General features: G+C 38.5%; 1 protein-coding gene and 1 pseudogene across 6 annotated transcripts in view; one reads left to right on the forward strand and one right to left on the reverse strand.

Moving 5' to 3' along the window:
- The window catches only part of FNDC3A (fibronectin type III domain containing 3A), a 212,131-nt gene that overhangs the window by 120,626 nt on the left and 68,834 nt on the right, over positions 1-22,671 (reverse strand). Inside the window, exon 1 of one of the 6 annotated variants that reach the window (XM_054253263.2) lies at positions 13,649-13,729. The exons of the other annotated variants lie outside the window; for them this stretch is intronic. Within the exon in view, the coding sequence (XP_054109238.1) occupies positions 13,649-13,714 (66 nt within the window). The 5' untranslated portion in view covers positions 13,715-13,729. Of the gene's footprint in view, positions 1-13,648; positions 13,730-22,671 lie in introns of those variants that run through there. 6 annotated transcript variants of the gene reach the window in all.
- LOC144580837 (cell cycle checkpoint protein RAD17 pseudogene) lies at positions 12,617-13,487 on the forward strand (annotated as a pseudogene).

The raw sequence follows: 22,671 nt of genomic DNA on the forward strand, positions 1-22,671 counted from the left end.
TACTTTAAGTTAAAATGTACAGGGAAATAGTAGGAGGTGAACTTTATTCTTTTATGTAAAAATTTATTAAATAGTTACTGTGTGGTGTGGTACACACTCTTGCAGGTACTGTGGACACCAAAAGAAGAAAAATATATCACAGTCCAAGGCCTTAAGGAGTTCCCAGTCTAGGGAGAAAACAGACAAGTACTTAGCCAATTAACTTAAAGTGTAACAAGTGTTATAATAGGAATATGAGCAATGCATTATAAGCATCCACTCAACCTAGGATGATCAGGGAAGATTCCTGCAGGAGATGATAAACTACACAGAATTCAGAAGGACAAACAGAAGTTTACAAGATAAAGACAGGAAAAGGAAACTTCAAGGAGAGGCCACACATAGTGTGTATGGAGGGTGAAAGACAACCTGAACAATCTGAATAAGAGGAAGTAGTGTGGCATAGCTGACAAATAAATTAGTTTGAGAAATGTGATGGGAGAAGATAAGGTTAGAAAGATAAAGGGCTGAATCATAAAGATCCTTAACTAGTAGGCTAAGGAATTCAATTGTTAACTTTCAGGCAAGGCTATTAAACAGGAAAGGGTCATATCCAAATTTCATCTTTACCCTAACTTACTTTTAGAAATTTTAAACCTACAGAAAAATTGCAAGAATAGCTCAATGAACACCCATGTTAGCTTCGCCTAGATTCACCAATTAACATTGCCACATTTGCTCACTCTCACTCTTTTTGCTAAATGGTTTTAGAGTACACCTGGGTGGTATAAGGTTTGATCACTTGGTTAAGATAGTATCTGTCAGATTGTCTCTATTAGAAAGGCACAGTTTCCCTTTGATAGTAATAATCCATATGGTGATACCTTCAGGCTTTGTGAATATTCTCATCCCTGGCAACCCTTCACACAATTTCAGCAATTACTAAATCAGTTATTACTATTGTGACTGTAAATGGTGACTTAAAAAAATAATTCTACACATATTAATCAGTATTCTTCTCCAGCCCAGGCTGGACTGCAATGGTGCGATCTTGGCTCACTGTAACCTCCACCTCCTAAGTTCAAATGATTCTCCTGTCTCAGCCTCCGGAGTAGCTGAGGTAACAGGCTTGTGCCACCACATCGGGCTAATTTTTGGTTTTGCCATGTTGACCAGGCTAGTCTCAGACTCCTGATCTACTTTGGCCTCCCAAAGTGCGGGATTACAGGCTGAGCCACCACGCCCAGCCTAATTTTTGTATTTTTAATGGATATGGGGTTTCACCACGTTGGCCAGCCTGGTCTGAAACTCTAGACCTCAGGTGATGCGCCCACCTCAGTCTTCCAAAGTGCTGAGATTACAGGCCTGAGCCACCATGCCTAGCCTCAGCACTTCCTTTTTATGGGTAAATAACATTCTATTGTATGAATATGCCACAATTTATACATGCAAATGATGACGGACATCTAGGCTATTTCCACCTTTTGATTATTTAGAACAGTGCTGCGATAAACATTCATGCACAAAAATATGTCTTGTTTTCAAGTCTTTTGGATATACACGTAGCAGTGGAAGAGCTGGGTCTCATGGTAATCTAATGTTTAACTTTCTGAAGAACCACCAAACTTTGTGGTTTGTAATCCTTACAAGGATTCTACTTTTTCTGCATTCTTCCCAGTTTGTTATTCCACTTTTTAATTATATCTATCCTAGTGGGTATAAAGTATCATTTGGTTTTGATTTGCATTTCCCTAATGACTAATGAGGTCGAGCATCTTTTCATGTGTTTGCTGGCCATTCCATCTTCTTTGGAGAAAAGTTTTTTTCAAGTCATTTGCCCAATTTTGATTGGACTCACTTTTTCTGAATAACAGTTCTTTATATATTGTGGATACTAGACCCTTAAGAGATACATGATTCAAAATGGTTTCTATCAGCCAGTATGGTAGTTCATGCTCGTAATTCCAGCACTTTGGGAGGCTGAGGTAGGAGGATAACTTGAGGTCAGGAGTTCGAGACCAGCCTGGCCAACATGGTGAAATCCTTTCTCTACTAAAAATACAAAAATCAGCTGGGCACGGTGGCAGGTACCTGTAATCCCAGCTGCTCAGGAGGCTGAGGCAGAAGAAGCACTTGAACCCAGGAGACAGAGGTTGCAGTGAGCCATGATCACACCACTGCACTCCAGCCTGAGCAACAAAGCTAGAGCTCCATCTCAAAACAAACAAATAAACAAGCAATAACAAAATGGTTTCTAGCATTCTCTAGACTGTCTCTCACATCTTTGACAATGTTCTTTGATGCATAAAAATTTCCAATTTGTCTAATTTTGTTTTTTGAGCTTTTGGTGTCATATTTAAGAATCCACTGTCAAATCTAAGGTCATAATGTTGTACCCCTATGTTGTCTTCTAAGAATTCTATAGGTTTAGGTTTTATTTTTAGGTTGCTGATCCATTTCAGTTAATTTTTTTGTATATAATATGAGGTAGAGACTCAACTTCATTCTTTTTCATGTGGATATCCAGTTGTCCTGTATCATCATTTCTTGAAGATGATTCTTTTTCCATGGAATCATCTACAGGCACTTGTATCCTAACAGGTATCTATCAGTTTGTGAGTACTTTTTACTTTCTGACATGACAAATTGTTCTGAGCTCACTTTGTAGCTTACCTTGGGTCCCATTATGGGGCACAGTATTTAGAAACCGGGAACTGAAAGCAAGGTGCAAATTTCATTTTTGAAAGATGGCCCTGACAGCAGTACTGCAAAAATGAAGAGTGACCATTTCAAAAGCAAAGCTAGCAATTACAAGACTGTTAATCTGAATGGTATGAAATAAGTATTAGCTTGAGGAAAAGGGTAAAGCCATAGACAATATACTAAAAGATTACTCGTTAAACTGGTTTGCTAGGGATGACGTAACAAAATACCAGAGGTTAAGTGACTTGAACAACATAAATTCGTTTTCTCATAGTTCTGAATGTTAGAAATCCAGGATCAAGGTGTCACCAGGTTTGGTTTCTTCTGGGTTCTTTCTCTTTGGCTTATGGAAGACTGCCATCTTGCTGTGTCCTTACCTGAATATTTCCCTTGTGCAGGAATCCCTAGTGTCTCTTTGTGTGTCCAAATTTCCTCTTCTTACAAGGATATTAGTTAGATTACATTATAACCCACCCATATGACCTAATTTTACCTTAATTACTTCTCTAAAGATCTAATCTCTAAACATAGGCACAGTCTCAGGTACTAGGGTTAGGAATTCAACATATAAATTTTGGGGGGATACAATTCAGTCCATAGTACTTGTGTTTAGGAAAAATATTATTTTACCAAAATCCTATGTTTCTTTTTATTTTGCAGAAAATGGAGAGAACTGCTTAATCATAAAGTGTACTAGTTAACTAAAACAAAATGGAATTGACCAGTCACCAGATTTTCAATAAGTAGTTCTAATTCTTAAACCCAAGATACCATATATGCTTAGTTTGATATTGGTTAAGAGCAAAAATTCTATTTAAAATCCTATTATTGGGCCGGGTGCGGTGGCTCAAGCCTGTAATCCCAGCACTTTGGGAGGCCAAGGCGGGTGGATCACGAGGTCAAGAGATTGAGACCATCCTGGTCAACATGGTGAAACCCCGTCTCTACTAAAAATACAAAAATTAGCTGGGCATGGTGGCGCGTGTCTGTAATCCCAGCTACTCAGAGGCTGAGGCAGGAGAATTGCCTGAAGCCAGGAGGCAGAGGTTGCGGTGAGGCGAGATTGCGCCATTGCACTCCAGCCTGGGTAACAAGAGCGAAACTCTGTCTCAAAGAAAAACAAAAGAAAAAAAGAAAAATCCTATTATTAGTATATTAAATAAGGTAGAAACTAATCCATTAAAAATATGTTAGAACATGTTAGTGTGCTTTTGGGGAACTTCTATTAATGGCAACATGAATATTGGATATCCTAAAAATTATCCCTCACAAGACAACCAAAAATGCAAGGTATAAGATAACAAACTTATAAATTTGTAAAAAAAAGAGCTAAGAACAAAGAGGAAATGAAAAATCTGAGCAGCAAGTAGACGTTGAGAGTTTATCTGGCATAAGAGGGGTGGCTGATGGCTTTGGTAACTAAATGGACGCGTTTCAAAACCTGTTAAGAAACAGGAGATAAAGCCAGTAGTTCAAAACAAAGCAGTGAGTTTACATTAATATGTTCTGTGTAAACCCAGCTCCCCTAAAGACTACATATTCAGTAAAAGAATAATTAGAACCCTTCTACCTTCAGCAGAACATAAGAAAACGCCTATGCCATACCGTGGGCAAAAAAACACCTATGCCATACCATGGGCAAAAGTTTCTTCCAGGAATTCAAGATCACTGATTTACCTTCGAATAAATCTGGGAACTAAATCTATATTAGCTACATAATCTAGAAAACCCCAGATATAAATTAACCCCCAAGTTAGTTTCTGGTTCATCAAGCCTGTGTACTTGGAAAAATCCAACACAAATGTCTTTGAAAATACATCCTTAAGCCAAGTTATTGAGAATTCCTACACAAAGAGATCACATGATGATGAATACATGTGATCCAAAATACAAATCATGAAGAATTAGTCCACTGTAAATCAATAAAAGACAAAATAAACTGTAGGTTTTGACCTCCTGAAATCAGATAACAAGGTTTCAGGAAAGAGACAACATTAAAATGTTTAAATATCTGAAGACATAAAAAAAATTTTAAATATAACCATGAACTATAAAAAGACTGCAGAGTTAAGAAGAACAATAAGAACTGCTTGATATTTGAAAATGTGGTCACTGATGCTAAAAGACACAAAACAATGAAATAGTTACAGTATATTGAATCCTAGAAGAATATAGGTGAACTGGAAAAACAAAATATGTAAAATACAGAAAGGAAGTTGAAATACAGGAGATAAAATGAGAAAGCCAAAAATACATTTTAAAATAGGAGTTGCAGGAGAAGAACAGAGAATGAGGAAATGACATTTAAAGACAAAGTAGCCAAGAATTTTTCCACAGTGACTAGTGATATAAATTCTCAAAATCAGGAAGCACAAGCCTCTAGATGAATAATGAATCAAAATCCACTTCTAGACATACTATAGTACAACACCAAAAACAAAGAGATCTTAAAAGCTTCCAGGCCAGGCACAGTGGCTCACACCTGTAATCCCAGCACTTTGGGAGACTGAGGCAGGTGAATTACCTGAGGTAGGGAGTTCAACACCACCCTAACCAACATGGAGAAAGCCTATCTCTACTAAAAATATAAAATTAGGTGGGTGTGGTGGTGCATGCCTGTAATCCCAGTTACTCAGGAGGCTGAGGCAGGAGAATCGCTTAAACCCAGGAGGCAGACTTCAGTGAGCCGAGATCACACCATTATACTCCAGTCTGGGTTAGAAGAGCAAAACTCTATCTCCAAAAAAAAAAGCTTCTGGGCAGAAAAAATACATGTTACTTATAAAGGAATAACAATTAGAACAGCAAATTTCTGGCCAGGTGGCTCACGCCTGTAATCTTAGCACTTTAGAAGGCTGAGGCGGGAGAATTGCTTCAGCCCAGGAGTTTTTTCTTTGTAGAGTCTCCCATCTCTACAAAGAAATAAAATTAGCTGGGTGTATTGTATTCCCAGCTACTTGGGAGGCTGAGGCAAGAGGATTCCTTGGCCCCGGAGGCCAAGGCTGCAGTGAGTCATGAATACGCCACTGCACTCCAGCCTGGGCAACAGAGTGAGACTGTCTCTAAAAAAGAAAAAAGTAAAGAAGAACAGCAAATTTCTCAACTGCAACAGTGAAATACAATGAACGAGCATATTCAGTTTTAAGAAAACTATCAACCTGGGAAGATCATATTAAATTGGAAATTAATCATATTTCCAAACTATAATTCAATAAGAAAATGAAATAAAGGTATCTCAGGTAAAAATTAAGATGTTTAGCACTAAAAGACCCTCACCTCAAATGAAGTAGAAAAAGAGAAAAATCTAGGACAGAAAAGTAGAGTGAATAGAAAAAATAAAGCTAGAAATAAATCCAAATATTCATATAAAATATAAATAGGGTCCATGGGAAGCAGGACCTCCGAGGGGCTAAGTATTGAGCCTTGGTAGCTGCCCTTCCATCTGAAGCAGGGCTTGAGGTACTCTCTACCCATAAGTAGATGCTGCTATGGGAAAATAAGGCTACCTTGACCATGTCTATGTTGCATATACGTCACAGAGATGTGAGTCCATCTCTGCCTTCATGTCTTCCTGGGCTTTTATTGTTCTTCCTCCCAGCCTGCCCATTCCATCTGGGGATAAGAAAGGTGAGAGTACAGAAACATGCACTATGAGAACATGTACCCAAGGTTGTTTGGTCACAGGCTGGAGCAGGAACACGCATGCTCAGTATGGCTCAATACTGATTACAAGATTATGCTGAATGAAGTTTGAGTTTAATATACTCTGTGCAATACGTGGGGTGGTAGTGGGTCTGACAGGAATAGTCCTGAATATATCTTCTACCACTGAAGTCTCCTTTCAGGAATCTGGCGTTAACCATTACATGCTTTTTAATGGAGGTGAATTATACTTTAATATACACTGCAGATGAACTATTAAAGTTTATAATGTCAAAACTTTCTTAGACAAAGGCATCTTTCTGTTAACTAAAAATAAAATTCTAAGTGTCCTACCTCACTAAGGACCCTCTTTTAGGTCAAGGGGACCAAACTAAACCTGAAAAACTAGTTCAGACCAGGCTGGAAAGGAGTAGCTAGACATACCTCATTATACTCTCCTCCTTTGGAGTTCAGGCACACAACTGACCAGGATTAACATTAAAATAGAGATCCTAAGACTGAAAGAACAGACTCTTTGCAGAAGTAAGATACCAAATTCCAACCTGACTCTAATATAGCATGACATGACAGAAAGCAGAGCCCTGAAAGAAACCAAAGTCTCAAAGTTTATTTCTTTGACATATTTTGCAATGCCCTGCAAAGCTGTCTGTTGTGGAGGTAATTTACATTCTAGAGAATCTTCTTCCCCTTCCAGGACTTTTTCTGACTCTGTAAAGACTGGTTGAGGGTCTAGCACCTATTAAGGGTCTGAACAGGGAATGTCTGCCATCTGTTGCCTCTGGGCATAGCTATGTATGAGACGTCATCTACATAATAAGAATGTTGGTCTCTACAACCCCTTATCTTAACCCAGACACTCCTTTCTATTGATTCCAGGTCTTATAATAACTCTTTCAACCAATAAGAAAATATTTGAATCCACCTATGACTATAAGCCACCCACCAATACCCCTTGAGTTATTCCACCTTTCCAGACCAAACCAACATATGCTTCACATGTACTGGCTGATGTCTTCTATCTCCCTAAAACATATCAAACCACACTATAACCAAACCACCCTGGGCACTTGTTCACGGGACATCCTGAGGCTGTCATGAGTCATGATCTGTAACCCTAATGAAATAAACTTTTAAACTGATTGAGACTTGTCTCAGGATTAAGATGGCAGATAGGAGGCAGTACTAGCTTGTAGCTCCCACTCAGACAGGGCAACTTGCGGAGACTCACGTCATAAACTTTTGCTCCAAGAACTAACACAGGAACATATCGAGAAAGCCAAGAGAATCCACAGACCCTCTGAAGGAACTGTATCACCACTGCAGGCTCCCTGAGATGCCAAAAAACTGTGAGTCTGCTTGCTTTCTCAAAGGGGAGGCTTGTGATCTGGGGCAAGTACTCAGCCCTAGTCAGCAGTGCCTGGAAATAGACTTGGTACTGTTGGGGGGTTACAGTTAGAGTGAGACTGATCCTTCAGGACTATGGCTGAGCGGGAGCGGGGTGAGGCCTGTGAGTGCCAGCTTTCCCCCACTTCCCTGGTGACCTGTATGACTCAGAAGAGGCAGCCCTAAAACCCCTGGAAATATAACTCCATTAGACGGAACCACATCCCTATCCCCACAACAGCCACAGCAAGCCCCACCCAAGGAGAGGCTGAGCTCAGACATGCCTATCCCTGCTTCTACCTGGCGGTCTTTCTCCACCTGCCCTGGTAGCTGAAGACAAAGATCATAATTTCTTGGGAGCTCTATGGCCCTGCTCACTGCCTGAGAAACCAGAATACTGAACCAGTTGTCAGTAGGGCAAGTTTGCATCCTCCCTATAGCACCACAGCTGATGCACTCTTGGAAGTGTCACCTCCTGGCTGTAGGCCAACCAACACAAAACCAGCACATTAAACAAAAACACAACCAAGGACCCTCAGAGTCCACTCTACTTCCCTGCTACCTCCACTGAAGCAGGTGCTGGTATCCATGGCTGCAAGACCTGAAGATGGATCACATCATAGGACTCTTTGCAGACACTCCCCAGTACCAGTCTGGAGCCCAGTAGCTCCACTGGGTGGCTAGACGCAGAAAATAAAAAACAGTTACTATTGTTCAGCTCCCAGGAAGCCCCATTCCTAGGAGAATGAGGAGAATATCATATCAAAGGGACCACCCCATGGGACAAAAGAATCTGAACAGCAGCCCTTGAATCCGATCATCCCTCTGACATAGTCTATCCAAATAAGAAGGAACCAGAAAAAAAATTCAGGTAATATGACAAAACAAGATTCTTTAACATTCCCCAAAAGATCATACAAGCTCACTAGCAATGGATCCAAACCAAGACAAAATCTCTGAATTGCCAGAAAAAGAATTCAGAAGGTAGATTATTAAGCTCATGAAACTAGAAAAACAAGAACAAACCCAGCAGAAGAAAAGAAATAATGAACATCAGAGTGGAACTAAATGAAATTGAAAAAAAAAAATACAAAACATAAATGAAACAAAAAGCTGATTCTTTGAAAAGCTAAATAAAACTGATAGACCATTAGCAAGATCAACCAAGAAAAGAAGAGAGAAGGTCAGCTGTGGTGGCTCTCGTCTGTAATACCAGCACTTTAGGAGGCCAAGGTGGGCAGATCACCTGAGGTCAGGAGTTCATGACCAGCCTGGCCAACATGGTGAAACCCCATCTCTACTAAAAACACAAAAATTTGCCAGGCATGGTGGCACATGCCTTTAAAGATAGGGCTCATGAAGCTGAAGCAGGAGAATTGCTTGAACCCAGGAGGCAGAAGTTGCAGTGAGCCGAGATCATGCCACTCTACTCCAGCCTGGGCAACAGAGGGAGACTCTGTCTCAAAAAAAAAAAAAAAAAAAAAAAAGTAAAAGAAAAGAAGAGAGAAGATCTAAATAAGGTCAATTAGGAACAAAACGGGAGCTATAATTATTGATACCAATAATCTTTTGTATAAAAGATTATTCAAGGCTACTATGAACACCTTTATGTGTATAAATTAGAGGAGATGAATAAATTCCTGGAAATATACAACCTCCTAGATTAAACCAGGAAGATGAAGAACCTCTGAACAGATCAATAACAGGCAGAGAGGCTGAACTGGTAATAAAAAAAATTACCAACAACAAAAAAAGGCCAGGACCAGATGGATTCACAGCTGAATTCTATCAGACATTCAAAGAAGGACTGGTACCAATCCTATTGACACTACTCCAAAAGAAAGAGAAAAGGGGAATCCTCCTGAAATTGTTCTATGAAGTCAGTATCACCCTAATATCAAAACCAGCAAAGGACAAAACAAAAAAAGAAAACTACAGACCAATATCCCTGATGAACACAGATGCAAAAATCCTCAACAAAATAATAGCTAATCAAATTTAACAGCATATTAAAAAGACAGTCTACCATGGTGAACGGGGTGTCATATCAGGGATGCAGGGATGTTTTAACATATGTAAGTCAATAAATGTGATACACTGCATAAACAGAATTTTTAAAAAATCACATGATCATAGCTCAAAAGATGCAAGAAAAAAGCATTTGAAAAAAATCCAGCATCCCTTTATAATTAAGACAGCAAAATCAGCATAGAGGGGACATACCTTAAGGTAATAAAAGCCATCTATGACAAACCAACAGCCAACATTATACTGAGCAGGAAAAAATTCAAAGCATTCCCCCTGAGAACTGGAATGAGACAAGAATGCCCACTTTTACCACTTTTATTCAACATAGTATTAAATCCTAGCCAGAGCAATCAGACAAGATAAAGAAATAAAGAGCACCCAAATCGGTGAAGAGGAAATCAAACTGTTGTTGTTTGCTGATATGATCATATACCTAGAAAACTCTAAAGACTCATCCAAAAAGCTCCCAGGACTGGTAGATAAATTCAGCAAAATTTGAGGATACAAAATTAGTATACACAGATCAGCAGGTATACTACATATACACCAACAGCAACCAAGGTTACTGTATACACCAACAGCAACCAAGCAGAGAATCAAATCAAGAACTCAACTTCTTTCACAACAGCTGCAAAAAAAAAAAAAAAAAAAGCTTGAGTATACTCAACCAAGGAGGTAAAAGACCTCTATAAGAAAAGCTACAAAACACTGCTGAAAGAAATCACAGCCAATACAGATGGAAACACATCCCATGCTCATGAATTAATATTAATATTGGGTAGAAATTAATATTGTGAAAATGATCATACTGCCAATAGCAATCTACAAATTCAATGCAATTCCCATCAAAATATCACCATCATTCTTCACAGAACTTAAAAAAAATCCTAAAATTCACATGGAACCAAAAGAGAGCCTGCATAGCCAAAGCAAGACTATACAAAAAGAACAAATCTGGAAACATCATATTATCCAACTTTAAGCTATACTATAAGGTCACAGAAACAGCACGGTACTAGTATAAAAATAGGGACATAGACCACTGGAGTAGAATAGAAAACCCAGAAATAACGCCAAATACTTACAGCCAACTGATCTTCGACAAAGCAAAGAAAAACAAAGTGGGGAAAGGACACCCTACTCAACAAACGGTGTTGGAGTAATTGGCAAGTAATGTAGAAGAATGGAATTGGATCCTCATCTCTCACTTTATATAGAAATCAACTCAAGATAAATCAGAGAGTTAAATCTAAGACTTGAAACCATAAACTTCTAGCAGATAATACTGGGGAAAAACCCTTCTAGACACTGGCTTAAGCCAAGACTTCATGACCAAGAACCCAAAATCAAATGCAACAAAAACAAAGGCTAATAGATGGGACTTAATTAAACTAAAAAGCTTTTGCACAGCAAAAGGAATAATCAGCAGAGTTAACAAACAACCCACAAAGTGGGAGAAAAATCTTCACAATCTATACATCTGACAAAAGACTAATACCCAGAATCTACAAAGAACTCAAACAAATCAGCAAGAAAAAAACATGAAAAAAGTGAGCTAAGGACATGAATAGACAATTCTCCAAGATATACAAATGGCCAAGAAGCCTATGGAAAAATGCTCAACATCACTAATGATCCAAGAAATGCAAATCAAAACCACCATGTGATACCAAGTGACTCCTGCAAGAATGGCCATAATAAAAAAATTTTTAAAAAATAGATGTTAGCATGGATGTGGTGAAAAGGGAACACTTTTATGCTGTTGGTGGGAATGTAAACTAGTACTACCACTATAGTATAGAAAACAGTGTAGAGATTCCTTCAAGAACGAAAAGTAAATCTGCTGTTTGATTTACCAACTCCACTAGGTATCTACTCAGAGAAAAGTAAGTCATTATATGAAAAAGATACCTGCACACACACATTTATAGCAGCACAATTTGCAATTGCAAAAATATGTAACCATCCCAAATGTCTATCAATCAACAAGTGGTTAGAGAAAATGTGGTATATATAACACCATGGAATACTACTCAGCTATTAAAAAAATTAAATAATGGCATTTGCAGCAACATGGATGGAACTGGAGGCTATTATTCTAAGTGAAGTAACTCAGGAATGGAAAACCAAATGTATGTTCAGTTTAAGGCATAAGAACAATACATTAGATTTTGGGGACTCAGGGGAATGGGTGAGAGGAGGTGAGAGATAAAAGACTACACATTGGGTATAGTATACACTGCTCAGGTGTATACTGCACCCAAATCTCATAAATTACCATTAAAGAACGTATTCATGTAACCAAATAGCACCTGTTTCCCAAAAACTTATTGAAATAAAACAAAATTAAATACATTTTTAAAAAGAGACTTGTCTCAGATACTTTTTGTTTTTCATTCCATAAAGATGGAAGACTGGGTAGATTCATCATGTGATGATTTTTCAAAGAACAGAGAGAACACTATTACTACCACATCATTAGGTGTGAATCACTCAAATTATATAAGAAAAGTTAGAAAGTAACAGATTTCCACGTAGGAAAAAAGTTATCTTCCTTAGAACAGATTTATACTTGGAAAAATTTAAAAGAATATCTGTCTGAAAATGAACAATGGATAAATAAAAACCAGAAACTCTGCATGAATTTGATGTGCATAAGAAGATAACTGAAGTTGAAACCTGGATAAAAGTTCAAGTCTTAGAAAGGCAACCCAAACAGGGTCTATCGATTTTATTCATAACAAGTCCTCCTGGATGTGGAAAAACAATTACTATAAAAATACTGTCAAAGAAGCATGGTATTCAAGTACAAGAGCAGATTGATCCAGTTTTAACAGACTTCCAAAAAGATTGTCTCAAAATGTTTAATCCTGAATCAAGCTGATTTATATTTCCCTATCAGTCTTAGATCACAGTTTGCAGAGTTGCTACCAACGGCAACAAAGTACTGCAAGCTACAAATGCTTGGAGATGATCTGAGAAACGATAAAAACATAATTTTGGCTGATGATTTACCTCACCAGTTCTGTTGAGATTCTCATACTTTACATGAAGTTCTAAGGAAGTATGTGCAGACTGGCCAATGTCCTCTTACATTTATAATCTCTGACAATCTCAACAGAAATAATCAAAGGTTACTATTTCCCAGAGTAATTTGAGTGTTCTATCTCAAATATTAGCTCCAACCCTGTGGCAACAACAATTATGATGAAACTTCTTAATTGAATACTGACTTTAGATGGTTAACAAGAATGAAGAAAAAAGTACTGTCCCCGATAAAACTTCTCTAGAATTGCTCTGTCAAGTATGTTCTGGCGATACCTAAAGTATAATAAACAACCTCCAGTTTTGTCCTGCAAAAGAAAAGAACAATTTATTTGCCAATGAAAAAAAAGGACTGTCATTAAAATCAGATGCTGTGCTATCAAAATCAAAACAAAGAAAATATCCTGTCAGGGTTTTTGAAAATCAAGAGGTCCAAGCTACTGGTGGCAAAGTTGTTTCTCTGTTTCTCTTCAGAGCTTTGGGAAAAACTCTGTATTGTAAAAAGAGCATCCTTAACAGAACTAGACTCACCTTGGTTGCTTTCTCATTTAACAGAGTATGGTATGGGATATATTACTTGTTCAATCAGAGTAAGTAGTAGAAATGTCACACATGCCAGGAGGGTTATTTGTTTAATTTATGTGTTTAATTTATATCTTCACCAAAACTACGTAGATTTTTTTTAATGAAAGTAGATATCTTGGCTGGGCGTGGTGGCTCACACCTGCAATTCAGGAGGCTAAGGTGGGTAGATCCTTGAGGTCAGGAGTTTGAGACCAACATGCCAACATGGTGAAACCCATCTCTACTAAAACTACAAAAATTAGCCAGGCATGGTGGTGCGTACCTGTAGTCCCAGCTCCTTGGGAGGCTGAGGCAGGAGAACTGCTTGAACCTGGGAGACAGAGGACATAGTTAGCTGAGATAGCACCACTACACTCCAGCATGGGTGACAGAGCAAGACTCAGAAGAAAAGAAAAGAAAAGAAAAGAAAGAGAAGAGGGGGAGGGGAGGGGAGGGGAGGGGAGGGGAGGGGAGGGGAGGGGAGGGGAGGGGAGGGGAGGAGAGGAGAGGAGAGGGGAAGGAAGGAAGGAAGGAAGGAAGGAAGGAAGGAAGGAAGGAAGGAAGGAAGGAAGGAAGGAAGGAAGGAAGGAAGGAAGGAAGGGAATCTTGTGAGAGCCAGAGCCAGTGAATTTCTGAGTTTTGCAGATACCCTCATTTGTGACAGGAATACATGCTCTTTACTCAGGGAATATGGTACATCTACAGCTATGAAAGATGAAAGAGATGATACATTCTGACAAATCTTAAGGATTTGCTCATTGCCAAGGAAAAGGATCAAGTTTTTGAACCTTGCACAAATCCCAGTGGTTTGTAATACATAAAAAGTACTGAAAAAATTGCCTGGCAACAAAAGCACTTTTTCCCTGACTTCTGCCTACCAGCTTTATGCCTCCAAACTTAGCAACTGCTTTACCTTGCTCTGTTAACCATTCCAATGAGAAATCAAGCTCAGATATTCTTTATCCAAGAAATTGGAAAGCGTCCTCTGAAGCAACAATTTGGAAAATTGAAAATGGAAGCCCTACCTGATGGTAAGCACAAAATAATAGATTCTGACAGCAGAGAGGAAGCACATTTTTTTTTTTTTCTTGAGACAGAGTTTCGCTCGTTACCCAGGCTGGAGTGCAATGGCACGATCTTGGCTCACCGGAACCTCTGCCTCCTGGGTTCAGGCAATTCTCCTGCCTCAGTCTCCCAAGTAGCTGGGATTACAGGCATGCGCCACCATGCCCAGCTAATTTTTTGTATTTGTAGTAGAAACGGGGTTTCACCTTGTTGACCAGGATGAGGAAGCACATCTTAATGGAGGACAGCTTGTAGAGGAAGCTCTGGATGAACTCACTGAAACCACTGAACCCGAAAACTGTTATCTCTGAATCAGAATAGTGGGAATGAACTACCTGCCAATCAGCTTCAGCCCTTTTCATTCCAAGAAGACATGGAAGAAGACATGACAACAGAAGACTATGAGAATGATGGGATACAGAAACCAGTCTGCTGCTAATCAGAATGCTACTTAAAAGGATTCATTTACTTTTATTTGGTGGTTCTCAAAAAGAGTTGATATGCTTTTCTGGTAAACTACATACAATTTATTAATTATTCACTCTTATAGTATTTCATTACAAAGAACTGACTCTAGTGCCATCTTAAAGTAGATAATCAAGTCTTCAGGTAACCTCTTCATTTTTTTTACAGTATTTATTTACTCTTTTGAGTTAAAGAGAAGAGGGCAATGTATATGAAGTATGGTTGATCATTATATCAAATATCATAAAATGTGAATGAATAATCCAGAATATAAAAATCTTACAGGGGGTTGTAAATATAAATTATAATGAATTTTAGAATGCAATCGCGAGTATAAATAAACCTTATGACTTAGAAAAATAAATGGCCAAAGTTTTGCTTACTTAAAAAAAAAGAATCAAATTGAATTCAAAAAATTACAAGGATATCACATTCCAATCACACTATTATGATAGGCTGCTTTAAGACTCATACTCAGTGATTAACAGAACAAGCAGACAAAACATTACCAAGGATACGAGTATCAGAACAACATTATCAATTAGCTTGACCTAAATGGTCTTGGAAAGAACACTGTACCTAACAATTAAAATATACACTTTCATTTTAAGCACCTAAAGAAGTAAAGCAAAAAATTTTAAGCATGGGCCACATAGAACACCATAAATCAAGTTTCACAAATTACAAAGAAGTTAGTATTAAATATCTTCAAAGTGCACAATTAAAATAATTTTTTAAAAGCTACATGTTTACAGGCTGGATGCAGTGGCTCACGCCTATAATTCCCAACACTTTGGGAGCCAAGGTGGGAGGATACTTTGAGCCCAGGAGTGCAAGACCAGCCTAAGCAACACAGTAAGACCCTATCTCTACAAAACATTAAAAAAAAAAAAATGGGCTGAGTGTGGTGGCACGCAACTGTAGTCCTGACTACTTAGGAGGCTGATATGGGAGGATTCTTTGAGCCCAGGAGGTCAAGGCTGCAGTCAGCCTTGATTGCACCACTGCATTCCAGCGTGAGTGACAGAGTGAGATCATAGCTCTCAAAAAACAAAAACAAAAACTGTTGGTAAAAGTTTCAATAATTCATAGGTCAAGGAAGAAATTATAATGAAAAACGGAAAAGGAACAGACATAAACTGTAACCAAACATTGTGCAATAAAACCTTGGGATGCAGACAACATTGTATTTATCAAAAAATACAGACTTCTAAATACAACAAAAAATTAATGTTTTGTTTTCTTTGAGACAGGGTCTCACTCTGTTGCCCAGGCTAGAGTACAATGGCACAATCACAGCGTACTGTAGTCTCAACTTCACTGGCACAAGCAATCCTCCCACCTCAGCACCCAAGTATTACAGTGGGGACTACAGGCATGTGGCACCACACCTCATTAATTTTTTCTTGTTGCTTAGGCTGGTCTTAAACTTCTGAGCTCTAGTGATCTTCTCATTTTGGCCTCCCAAAATGCTGGGATTACAGGTGTGAGCCACGGTACTCAGCTGAAAATTAGTATGTTTAATGTCCAACGCAGTGAGAAAAGGCATAGCTAATCCAAAGAAAATAAAAAAAGGAAACAAAAATATGAGCAGATATAGCAAATAAGAAAACAAAGAAATGCTGGAAGATGATAAAATAGTTGTAAGAGTAATTAGAATCACCAAAGATAACAAAGAGTAATCGAAGATAACTAGGAGAAAAAAATACAAGAAAAAAAAGTAGTCACCTTTTCCAGCCTGGGTTTTCTCCCCCACGCAAAGAGATACTCAAATCTTGGAGGATTTTTATGCAAGCAGATAGCTTTACAATGGATTTTATAAATATATTTCTATTAATATGTAAGTTTTATTTAGGGGAATATTAAAATTATGGCTCCCCTTCCAAGATCTTCATAAGGCTGGTTCCTCATTACTCAGTATCTAATGTCATTTCCTCAGAAAGACGCTCCCTGATGACCAAATTTTAGGGTATATACACCCCTCACACATATTTTATTTTTTAACTAGTACTTACCACTAGCTGAAATTATTTTGTGCAATTATTTGGTTAGTTTTATATTGAGTGGTTTCCATTCCACTATAATAAAGCTCACTATGAAGGCAAACATTTCGTCTTGTCTTATAAAATTTCATACCCTAGAGCCTGGCTGATAATAGGTTTCCTTTTTTTTTTTGAGACATAGTCTCACTCTGTTGCCCAGGCTGGAGTGGGTAATCAGTGGTGTGATCTTGGCTTACTGCAACCTTCGCCTCCCGGGTTCAAGCAATTCTCCTGCCTTAGCCTCCCAAGTAGCTGGGATTACAGGTGCCTACCACCACATGCAGCTAATTTTTGTAGTTTTTGTAGAGGTGGGGTTTTGCCACATTGGCCAGGCTGTTCTCAAACTCCTGACCTCAGGTGATCTGCCTGCCTCAACCTCCCAAAGGGCTGGGATTACAGGTGTGAGCCACAGTGCCCAGCCAATAATAGGTTTTCAATAAACTTTTGTTTAATGAATAAACAACTGAAGAGTAAGGACTAGGAGGTGTGTGGAATTGATTAATTCATTCAACAATCAATTACTAAGGTTTTGTGCTAGGTAACAGGGATAGGGTAGTAAGCAAAACACAAAACTAATTGCCTTCATGGCATGGCAGAGAAAGAGTCATAGGATTCAAGTTATGCCACTGAGTAATACCAGCTGAAATAGTTATTTTTAAAAGACTAAATTGAAAATATGTGATTAGAAGAAATTAACATACATATACATATGTGTAGTATGCACTGTTAGCAACATCCCAGATTAAACCACGGCTACTTTGGAATAAAGGTACCTGTCTAAATGCTAAGCCCACTCACAGGATTCTGTCAAACTTTTGGCCAGCTCCAAAATGCAGGACTCATGTATCTTCAAATTCTCTGGATTTCTATGCTATTTTAAATTCATCTGCCACAAATGCAGTGAAATTTTTCCATAATCTCATTATAATAGTAAAACGTGATGAGCAGAGAAAAGAGAGAACTACAACTTATAAACTAGTTATTTTACCTGAGATAAAATATGCCCAAACAACTGTTTCCAGCATAATCATAAAATGAAATGACTGCAAAAATCCTGTAAATCAAGTGACTCTGAGAAGTGTGACAGGTGAGGAACCCTGGTATATTATCCATCATTCTGTGATTCATTGATGTCTCTATTTGCACAGGGGTATATTATAGAGCACATTTTCCAAATATAATATCAAAAAATGATTATGAAGTACTTTATTAGATTTTTAAAAAACTAAATCCTTCAGTATCTTATTCATAGAAACAAATAACCATAGTCTTAAGTTTGCACTTATCTCAAAGGCACTCCTGATCTTCTAACTCCCAACCATTTTAAAGAATCAGAGTTCAGATCTGACAGTTTCATTACACCATTTGTAAAAATTCTGCAGTATGTTTCTGTCTTCAGTTTCTTTCACTTCTTTCATTTCTAGCAACAGATTTAGTGGCATTTTCAAAACCTTGTTCTACTGGTGTGATTCTTCAGCCCAGCAGTTTTCCTTTGCCATTCACAGTGCAAATGGTGGGAACTTCTAATATCTGGGTTATTAGTGTCAATAATGAGTAATTAGGCAATTGATAATAGTTATTGGCTGAATATATGCCAAAAGTCCAACTTTAAGCATCTTGAACAGAGATATGCAGAATCAGTGAGCATTTTTAGTGTATCCTGAATTTAGTTATTCAGTACTACTAATATTTATATTACTTCTTGAATAACAGATAAACATATGCTTAAAACATTTTCTGGCAGGGCAGCTACCACCAAAGGGAAGATAAGAATTTGTCATGACTGTAAATAATGCCATACCATGTAGACTTAATTTTAAGTTTTTCTTACAAGTATGCTATGATGATAAATGAAAACATGTATGCAACACTGTTACATTAAAAAATAACAGAGCCAGGCATGGTGGCTCACACCTGTAATCCCAGCATTTTTGGAGGCCGAGGCAGGCAGATCACCTGAGGTCAAAAGTTTAAGAGCAGCCTGGCCAACATGATGAAACCCCATCTCTACTAAAAATATAAAATTAGCCAGGCATGGTAGCATACACCCAGCTACATATGAGGCTAAGGCAGGAGAATTGCTTGAACCCAGGAGGTGGAGGTTACAGTGAGCCGAGATTGAACCATTACACCCCAGCCTCAGCAGAAAGAGTGAAACTCCATCTCAAAAATAAATAAATAACAGAAAGAGTATGATAATAAAAATGTCACTGATTAAAGTTATAAATATGCCCAGTATATATGTTAGTGAAGACTACAAAAATATAAAAAATATGACTAAAATTTAATGCTTACTACAGTTCTTAATAAAAGAGAAACAATGGCTTGGAGAAGTTACAGAAGAGGATAGGTAAGATTTAAGAGGTTCATATATAAAATTACTTACTTGGGGGAGAAAACTAAGTTTCAAAAAACATGTCTCTGGAGTGAGGAAGGACAAGGGGGTATGGATACCAGAGATCAGTAAGCTGATAGAAACCTCTAAACAAACAGAGCATACAGCTTGGGAAAAGTTAGAGCTAAGTGAGGTCTAAGATATCATTTAGTCCAATCCAGATTTTTAAAAAAACAAACAGATAATCATTGGTATTATTCAAAAGATTGGTATTATACAAAAGATTACACCTATGTATAAATTATACCTCACTATCTAACTTTGAAAAATATTCTTTTACATTCCAATGGTAATATATCATTTCTTGGTCCCCTAATTCAATTTTACTTAGTTTCTGCCAGTCTAAGTTTCTTACATATAAAAGAGAATAAGAAAAATAACAATCTTACATTTGACCCACAGCACCATCAAAATCTATCAGATGAGAAGATGTGCACCAGAGGGAAGAAATTATGTCTTAGAATCATCCTGGGACTTTTTCAAAATATGTATATGTATTTAGGTCCCTCTCTGGGGGGTGAAGAGTGTATTTTCCCCGTAACTTCTTGTTTGCCTATACTTTTGCCCCCAAAAAATCCATAAAACCAAATTACAGAAAACAAATTAAAGAAAAATATATATAAATATCATCAGTTTTACAGATAAAAGTTAACTTTCTCTCCTCATCCCAAAACAAACATGGCTTGCATTCTTCACAAACGTTGTTAGGCCTGAGGACAACGAAGTGAAGACCTCACATCTCTATTTCTGAAACTTGGTAAAGGGTTTAGTAGATACAGTGGGAAAAAAAAAAAAGTCAACCCAGAATATTCATGTTTCCAATATTTACAAATAAATTATCTTGGCTACCATATTAATTTGCTAGGGTTGCCATAAAAAAGAACCACAGAAATTTATTTTCTCCCAATTTTGAAGGCTAAAAGTCTCAGATCAAGGTGTTGGCAAGATTGGTTTCTTCTGTGGTCTTTCTCCTTGATTTGTAGATAGCATCTTCTCTCTGTGTCTTCCCATGGTCTTCCTTCTATATGTGTCTATGTCCTAATTTCCTGTTCTTATAAGGAAACCAGTCATATTGGATTAGGGCTCACCCTTTCTTTACAGGGGGAAAATGACATGAACAGGAGACAGGGAGATACTAGGTAGGAGAGGGCAGTTTCCTGGAGAAGGCCCCACCCTCTAGCCTGAATCCCTGTGGCCCTAAGTGAGAACAGGATTTCTGTTTTCATGGCCAAAAAGTTGTCTTTTGACCCACCACACTCCCTATCCTGTACCCATACAAACCCCCAAACCCCAGCCTCCAGTAGATGAGCAGGCAAAAGGCTGAATGGTGTGGCAGAGAAGGAGAGAAGAGAGGGAGCCCCTGAACACCAAGAGTTCAGCTGGGGACAATCAAAGAAGAGATTGGCCGCTGGATGGCCAAACTCTAGGAAAAGATACTCTTCCCATTCTGTCCCCCTTCCAGCTTCCCATCCATCCTGCTGAGAGCAACCTCCACCACTCAATAAAATCCCCACATTCAGTCTTCAAGTCCTCATTCTTCCCGGACTTCACACAAGAACCTGGGTGCCAAGAAGGTACTTAAGCCATCTGTGGACGGCCAAGCTAAAAGAGCACACCAAAGCATGCACACTTGGGCTTTGGGAGTCATAGGCACCCACCCAGGTCCCATTACCATGGGACCACAGCCCAACGTGCTTGCCCTGGCTCCTGCACCTGCCCATCTGGGTGCTCCCCCTCCTCCCCTAAGGGGTTTGAGCTCTCAGTGGCTGAACAGACAGGCACACCCCATTGCATGTCCTGTAAGGGGCAGACCAGGGAACTCTCCCGTCTCACAAAGGACCTCATTTTAACTTTTAAAAGATCCTATGAGGACTACTTACATCAGTTTTGGGTTGGTGGGGGGAAAACATGACAATTCTGCCCATAACAATCCCCAAGTTACAGAAAGCACATAAACATTTGGAATGCCTAATCCTTTTACCTCCTCCTTATCCAGCTGCTCCTTTATGTTTGCTGGTAGTTGATAGTAATAATAAAGGAGAAAATCCTCTGCACCTGCATCCTTGAATGACGGTTAATAACACACGTTGGCTGGGCACGGTGGCTCACACCTGTAATCCCAGCACTTTGGGAGGCCGAGGCGGGTGGATCACGAGGTCAAGAGATCGAGACCATCTTGGTCAACATGGTGAAACCCCGTCTCTACTAAAAATACAAAAAATTAGCTGGGCATGGTGGCGCGTGCCTGTAATCCCAGCTACTCAGGAGGCTGAAGCAGGAGAATTGCCTGAACCCAGGAGGCGGAGGTTGCAGTGAGCCGAGAAAGCGCCATTGCACTCCAGCCTGGTTAACAGGAGCGAAACTCCGTCTGGGGGTGGGGGGTGGGGAATAACACACATTTAGCAATGGTTAGCCAAGCCAAACCATTCATTCCTCCAATCCATGGTTGAAGGCCTTCAAATTACTTCAGCACTCATGGGGTTGTTGTGATGATTAAATGAGTTAACATTACAGTAATGCATATGACAGTAACTGGCATATAGTAAGCACTATCTATGCACATGTTAGTTGTTATTGTAAGTGCTATATGAGTAGCCCTTAGTATTATTATTTTTTTATCAATATAGATCTTTCAATTTAAGGACTTGCCTCTAGCCTAGCCAAGTAGACACACATGAAAGAGAATATACTTGGAACACAATGTTTATGAGATTTCTCTTGAACTAGTCCAGGATCTGCATGCTCCTTACTTTTCATATCTTCCCAAACTGATCCTTTAGCTTTCCAGATATCCATCTGTTCTACTCCTTTCAATCTAGTGTTCTAAAGGTCAACTGCTTCACCTTCATTTTCTGGTCTGTGACTGACTTAATATTCTCCAGCATAACAATTAGTTAGGACTGGATTTCTGCTAATATTTTCCTAAACAGGGCTTCTCAACCACTATGACTGTTAACATAGAATCTCTTCTTCAGAAAATTTTACTCATCCTTCAAAATTCTGACATCCTAAAGCAAAGTTAGATTATTCCCATTCTAAGGTTCAAAGTACTCTGTACATCCTTCTATTATTACATTTAGCACTAAATTGTATTTAGTTGCTTACATGATGTCACCTCCACTATAACACAAGTCTTTCATAAGACTTCAATCTATTTTTACAGTTACAGAGACTAGAGTGGTATATTTAGACCTCAATCTATTTTTATAGTTACAGAGACTACAGTGGTACATTCACAAAAACATAAGTTGAATAGATGTTTGCTGAATTAACTACTGTCCATCTCCAAAGACTCCTAAATCTTTTTCTTCAGCTTCACTTTCTGTGATGACAGAAATG

This window comes from Callithrix jacchus, chromosome 1 (assembly GCF_049354715.1).
Source record: "Callithrix jacchus isolate 240 chromosome 1, calJac240_pri, whole genome shotgun sequence".
In the NCBI taxonomy this organism is placed as follows: domain Eukaryota; kingdom Metazoa; phylum Chordata; class Mammalia; order Primates; family Cebidae; genus Callithrix; species Callithrix jacchus.